The sequence below is a fragment of the Arachis hypogaea genome, chromosome 16 (genome assembly GCF_003086295.3).
Source record: "Arachis hypogaea cultivar Tifrunner chromosome 16, arahy.Tifrunner.gnm2.J5K5, whole genome shotgun sequence".
In the NCBI taxonomy this organism is placed as follows: Eukaryota; Viridiplantae; Streptophyta; class Magnoliopsida; order Fabales; family Fabaceae; genus Arachis; species Arachis hypogaea.
The window spans coordinates 148,251,606-148,258,468 of record NC_092051.1 but is presented as its reverse complement, the minus strand read 5'-3'; the positions used below and the strand labels follow the sequence as shown (position 1 = coordinate 148,258,468).

Sequence of the window (6,863 nt, the reverse complement as noted above, 5' to 3'; positions counted from 1 at the left end):
ATAACTAATATTATTTCAAGTCTTACTGTTTAACATAGCTAAATTTAGTTCATAAAAAGACTTGAATATGTAACATTATCTTATTTATTTTAACTAATTTCGAATTAGTTATTGCTACCCATTGTACCAGAATATATTAATACACTAGTTACAGTAAAAACAATATCATTAATGAAAACAACATCAAAATGAAAATAAATAAATAAATAAATAAATAAAAATGTATCCCATTATTAGAAGGGGGAAGACAGGCAAAGCATAAAGTTGAAAAAAACCGCAGAATATGCTTTTCTCTGCTCATCAAATTATCCTTTTCCTCTCTTCCTTCACCGCTTTTCTTCCTTTCTTCTTCTTCTTCTTCCAAACATTCTCTCTCTAAATTCTAATCACACTTTCTTATTCTAATCCCTATTCTTAACCTCTTACTTCTCCATTATCATCGATCAAAATTCAGCGTAAACTTGTTCGTTTGTTTGTTAGTTAGTTATGGAGCTTGTAACTGCAAGCGATCTTTTTGTAACCGCTTCCTTAGCGCTGCTTCTCTCTCTTCTTGTTGCCAAGCTTGTTTCCATGGCCATGGCTTCTGATCCTAACACTCACAATTCACATCATCAACAACAACAACAAACCCTTGTGAATCTGCAGCAGGAACGGTTAACGGTTCAGAAGCCTCATAGTGAGAGAAAGGTGGAGTTTCTGAGTCCAATTCAGATTTCGACGAATGTCGAGACAGCTCGGAACAGGGAAGAAGAGTCTAAGGTTGAAATTGAGTCCAGAGTTGTTGATTTTGAAGTTGAAGCCTTATCAACCATTGCTGAGTTGAGCGAGGAACACGTGGCGGCGGCGGAGGAGGCGGCAGAAGAAGAAGAAGGAGAGGTCATTGAGACCAATGGCGACAGTGAAGAATTTGATCCTCGTGAAGCAGTTGAGGATTCTATGGAACAGAGGAAAACAGAACCAGTGGAGGATTTTGAAGAACGGAAAGAAACAGAACCTGTGAAAGATTCTGAAGAGCAAAGAGAAACAGAGGATTGTGAGGAGCAGAGAGAAGAAGAATGCTTGCAAGTTTGTGAAGAACAGAGAGAAACAGGGTGTTGTGAAGAACAGAAAGATTGTTCCGAAGATTGTGAAGAACAGAGGAAAACAGAGGGAATCACGGTCGAACCGTTCGATGATGATGGTTGGGAAGGGATTGAAAGGAGTGAATTGGAGAAGGAGTTCATATCGGCTTCCGAATTCGTGGTTGGTGGAGGTGGTAATGGTTTAGGCAATGATGTGCTAATGGAGTTGTATGGTCTTCACAAAGTTGCAACAGAGGGTCCTTGTTATGAACCTCAACCAATGCCTCTCAAGCTCAATGCACGTGCAAAGTGGTATCAATTTTAATTTAATAAAAAACTTTCTTCCTAACTATTGCACTTGTTTGGAATGTATGAGTGTTTGGTTGGTTTATTAGTTTGATTTGCCTAACTTGCATTGCCTTGCTTTGTTTTGTTTGGTTACTCCATGTGGGATGATTTTGTTATGCTTTTAATTAGATTTGCATTTGCAAAGTGTATACTGTCCTTCTCTAAAATGGATCACTGCCAAACGTTTCATAAATGTGTTGGTTTTATTTAGATGGAGATCTAAGCAATTTTTAGAAGTTTACATGACCCCTTCATCCACTATTATTTTTGAATATGCGCATTAGCACTTGATTCAAGAAGTGACATAATAAGGTTATAGGTTGGAATCTGTGGGTGAGGTTAGAAAATGTTATTGGCTTAATCATAGCTGCTTAACTTAGTAGAATGTCCCCTTAAAATTTCTTTAGGTACAATCTCCTTTAGCCTTTTAAGTGTTAAGTAGTGCTGTTGTAAGAAAGTAATCAACTGGGAGAGTGAACCAAAAATTGGGCAAATTATAAGGGAATATCTAAAAGTGACTCCTAGATTATACAAGAGGAAATAAAGTTGTTTCACAGGATTTGGCTCCTTAGAGAATAAAGTGCAGTTCCTGAACCATTGATAAGAAAATCAACAGTTTTAGATTATATGAGTAGTTATGAATGTAGTTTATTTTTTATCTTATTAAATCAGAAAACTCTTGATTTTCTCATCCATGATTCAAATAGTATAATTTATCTCTAGAGCACACCATGAATTTAGCAGAGCCAAATCCATGTTTAGAACACTCAAGCCAGGCGAATGAACATAAACTGAACATGTAAAAGGCCGTGCTGTACAAGTTACACGGCGTAGCTTGATTGCTAGTTATAATAACAGGGTTGAGAGCTGCTTTGTATGAGTAATCGAAAGTAGTGATTACATTGTGCAAGGAATGCTTGGCAAAAGCTGGGAAACATGACTCCGGATGCTGCAATGGAGAAGTATATCAGCGTTCTTTCGGATAAAGCTCTCGGGTGGATCAAAGATACTTCGGATGTGAGTTTGTGCTGTTAAGGCAAATTTTTCTTAAGAGTTATCTTTAGTGAAGTGACATCATGAACAATAGAGAACTTGATGTTAACTATTTATAACAGGGAACGATTGAACTTGAACCAAAAGGGTCAGAGGTTTCTGGGTTTGCTGTTCCTGAATCGAGCACATCTTTGTCTCATCCACAAATGACCATAAATGAAAGGTACTCAATAGTATACAGTCCATTTAGACAGTGTCAACAAAAGATGCTTAATTTCTAAATACTTTGGTTATCACACTAACATCCAATCAAGTGGTGCCACCTAAACAAAAATGGTTTCTTTTGAGGTAGCAGAAGTCAGCTGTTTTTGTCTACATGGTTGCATCCGATTGGATATCATACCAATGTAGAAGAGTTTTTTAAACAAGTCTTGAAATGAAAAAAGAAAAAGAAAGCTCAAATTGATCCTCGAAAGATATGAGATGTCAAATTAGTTCTCCACTTTCGGATTGAGTTAATCCTTCTTTGATAAAATAACCATCAATTTACGATCAAAATCATGTTTGGTTATAAGTTGGAGAAAGAGAACTAGATGTTTATTGTAAACATTGATGAACTAAATTGATGGCCAAATCTTAGGAGGACTATATTACTATTGTCTATACCTCTAATTAGAGTATGTGTTATTACAGGGAACTTGAACACGAATCTGGTGCCCAAGATCATAGCAGACCTGCAGAGACAGAGAAGAACAATGTGAGTTTGTAAAAATCATTAGATATTAACTTATTTCGAAAGATATTATTTAATGATTGAATCCTAATTAAGATCTCTGGTGTTGTTGTTCAGTCTTAATAAGTAGCTAAGCTAAGAGATTGCACTATAGAAAAGCATGCTATGAAATTGTTATAAAGAACTTTAACATTGGGAAACATATCATTAATCTTGTAAATTTGGGATTGTTCTCTAGAGCAATCATTCTACCTTTGTTCGATTTAATTATATCAGTTTCCAACTCTTCTAACATTCCTTGATATGAAATTATGTGACACTCCGTTTCTTTGTAATTTATAAAATGTATTTTATAAACATAACCTTAGGAAAAATCAAAGTTACCCAATGAAAATTTATATCTATTGGACTACTTAACGCTCTCAATCTTCATAGCTAAATTAAAAACATCAACATAAGACAAAGCAGTTATGTCTGCATTTGAAAATAAATTTGATGTTCCTGTTTAAGAATTTTCCATTCTATATTAATCATCTTTTACCTGATTTCATGCATAGATTTATTTCAGCAACTAGAATTCTTCTCAAGTATATGCAAGCTAGCTTAGCATGGAAATTTTCAGGTTAAGAAATGATGGAACCTTTCTGCTCAAATCTCATGCCATATGGCATTTTCCAACATTTATCTCTGCAAAATGAAGACTGATTCCAAGATTGGAAGTTTGTTTTGAAGTAATGCAAGATTCTTGGGGTGTTTGCTTTCTCATTTGTTCCTTAAGGCGTGTGCTGAAAATGAAGTATTGTTAAATTGGAAGTGTTAATACACATTGTAAATAAATAAATGCATGTATATATGAATTAGTAGTATATCATCTCAGTCCTATGGCAATTACACGTAAATAGTATGCTCCTTATTTGCAATAACTAATGTTGACCAATTCAGTTTAATTTAATTAAGGTGCCTATTCCTATTCTACCTTTGTTTAAATTTTTCATTAATTAATGTAAAATATCCAGCTTCAAAACAAGTGTTACATTTACTCTTATGATTTTCAATTTTTATGTGAAATGAAAATTACCAAAACAAGGTGAAATTAATCCTACCAAATACTGTTGTAATATTACTAGCGATCTGGCACAAAATTTGCTAAATTCTTATGTATGTTTTTTATCTTATTGCAATATATAATGTGATGCATTTTTTCGACGTGTTCAAATTTCAAAGTATTTATATTGAAGTGATTAACTGCCATCTCGTCAAGTGGATTAGACAACCCTCAATCGTAGGTATCACAGTACACTCATACTATACATTCATTCACACAACATTTAAGGGTTCATATTCAACACTCGATGCACTCACCAAAGTCTATACACTCACATATACAACACTTAAGGTTCATATTCAACACTTGGTGCACTTACCAAGGTTTGAACCCAATGTAACATATTACGAGGCATATGATTTAAATCAATTGAGCTAGGTCTCAACTGCATTAAAACTGTTTATTAAAGGTAATTTTTTTAGGACGGTCTTAAATATTTTTAGGATTGCATTTTTATATATAAGGTTATTTCATTTTTCTTTTTAATTAATGATCTAAATTATCAGTATCTACATTTTTAATATTCTCATGATATGGAATAATTTTTTTATAATAAGATAATTTTTATAGATTTATCTTGTTTGTTTGTAGCTAATATAAATACTGATATAAATCAACTACTCTTACTGCCAACAACAAGAAGGTTTATTAATTAAGGAGGATTTTCAATGTATAAAAGTATCTTAATGGTTTTGTTTCTAAATTAGCCTGATTACTTTTGTGTGTATATATATATATATATTAAAAACAAAAAAATACTTTCTTGAAAGAATGAAAATAGTAATGAAGTTGCTTTTTTTTTCACATAACATAGATCACGTACAACGGAATTTATTGGCAATTACAGAAATTTATAGAATCAATCTTTCTAGATTTCAATACGTTATCAATCAACATTAACACATCTTTCGGGTCAAGTGGTAATAAGCCTATTTACTCTAACTCACAGCAATAGATTTATTTTTATAATAATGATACACATTCAAGTCTTTTTATTAATCAAGTCCAATTAAATTGGTCTGATATAACAAAAATCAGTTATAACTAATATTATTTTAAGTCTTATTGTTTAATTTAGTTAAACTAAATTTATAAAAAGATTCGAATGTATAGTATTACTCTTATGTTTATTTTCTTGTAAAAAATGGGTGTTTTCACATTAATAATAAATTTATTTTTTTCAAATTTTTTTTAATTAATAGAATTTCTTCCAAATCAAATAATAAGCTGAGCAGAAAGATGATTACTATGCATTCAAATAATAGTCTTCACTGTGCATGAGTGCTCTGTATCTACTTTAATAATAGATAATAGATGTTCCATATGTTTATTTTCTATCTCATGAATTACTTAAGCAACATCGTTGTTAACCTAATTGAAATCTCATGGATCAAATATCAATTGAAGATGTCAATAAAAACTAAAGAGGATTAGATGTATCAATTGGAATAGATGTTGTTTTACTCTTATTAAAAAAGATGCATGAATATTAGAAATTTTGATTGCAAACGAAAAAGGAGAGAGTAAGAAGGAAAGAGATCAGAGGAAAAAGAGAGGAAGTGAACATTGCGTTACCAATTGTTGGCTGATTTTTTAATTAATTGATTGAATTAATATTAGCTCCCCATATTTTTATATATATGTAATGTTAGAGAGATAATATCTAAAATTATCTTGTATTATATAATATCCATAATTTATATAAAATTATACAATTATTTTAATATGTTAAATAAGATAATTTTAGACTGTTTGAGTTGATTTTTTTTATTGTTTTTCACACGTTATTGCTTTTATATAAACATATATCATAATAATGAAATAAACTACTGAAAAAAAAAACTGAAATTTTAATGGGATAATATGCTTATGCATCTATTTTATGTCCTCTAATTCTTTCATGTTTTTTGGGTTGTCAAAAAGTTGACAATAACGTTTTATTTATTTATTTAGTGTTTGGATGCTGAAAACAACCAATTCTATGTAACAATATATAAAAGGTGCATAAAAATGTCTTTGTTCTTCCTTTTGTAACGTTGTCCTTGTCTCAAAACCCTTATTTCATGAATTATTGGTTCTCAACTTTGTTGGAGTAACCTTTGATTTATTACGTGGTTGCTATAAACGGTAGCTTCAATATATTCATATGCAAATGATATGAATAATTAATTAAGTATAGTTGTTGATATATTATCATCTATACAGTTAGCTTTGTAGGTTATTATAGGTTGTCAATTTTATTAAGGAGGTCCATGAACATGAGGAAAAGTCATTATTATTCAACATGAATCGACTTTTATTGACAAAATAATTTTGTCCATATTTCTGGTCTCTCATCTGTGAATGTGACTTATCAGCTACCCTATATAATTTGAGTTTATTTATGTATACACTGTGAATTATATGGATGATCGAATGAATGAATATCCATTTTGCGATTCTAATAATAATCACTAAGACCTAGGGGTATTTATGACTCTGTCCAAAATTTATTTTGTATGAGAATCAGAAAAGTTTAATTTTAATAGGTTTTTAATAATTTTTTAAGAAATAAATTAAAAAAAATTATTTTTATCGATATTTTTTGTTATTCATGAAATTCTCCATTTCAACCGGATAAATT

The 6,863-nt window shown here is 31.2% G+C and overlaps 1 protein-coding gene across 2 annotated transcripts; it reads left to right on the top strand.

Moving 5' to 3' along the window:
• Positions 1-239: 239 nt before the first annotated feature.
• On the top strand, positions 240-4,108 carry LOC112697755 (uncharacterized). 2 transcript variants are annotated; one of them, XM_025751069.3, is made up of 5 exons: positions 240-1,373; positions 2,321-2,426; positions 2,525-2,625; positions 3,096-3,159; positions 3,758-4,108. In XM_025751069.3, the coding sequence occupies exons 1-5, from the start codon at positions 487-489 to the stop codon at positions 3,767-3,769; spliced, it is 1,170 nt and encodes a 389-aa protein (XP_025606854.1). In that variant the 5' UTR covers positions 240-486; the 3' UTR covers positions 3,770-4,108. The 2 variants fall into 2 exon arrangements, with proteins under 2 accessions (XP_025606854.1, XP_025606853.1); XM_025751068.3 differs by having other exon boundaries at positions 3,693-4,108.
• Positions 4,109-6,863: the final 2,755 nt, after the last annotated feature.

Coding starts and splice junctions, on each gene's coding strand:
- LOC112697755 (XM_025751068.3), top strand. CDS start 487: ATGGAGCTTGTAACTGCAAGCGATCTTTTTGTAACCGCTTCCTTAGCG. Junction 1,374..2,320: donor CTCAATGCACGTGCAAAGTG/GTATCAATTTTA, acceptor ACATTGTGCAAG/GAATGCTTGGCAAAAGCTGG. Junction 2,626..3,095: donor CAAATGACCATAAATGAAAG/GTACTCAATAGT, acceptor GTGTTATTACAG/GGAACTTGAACACGAATCTG.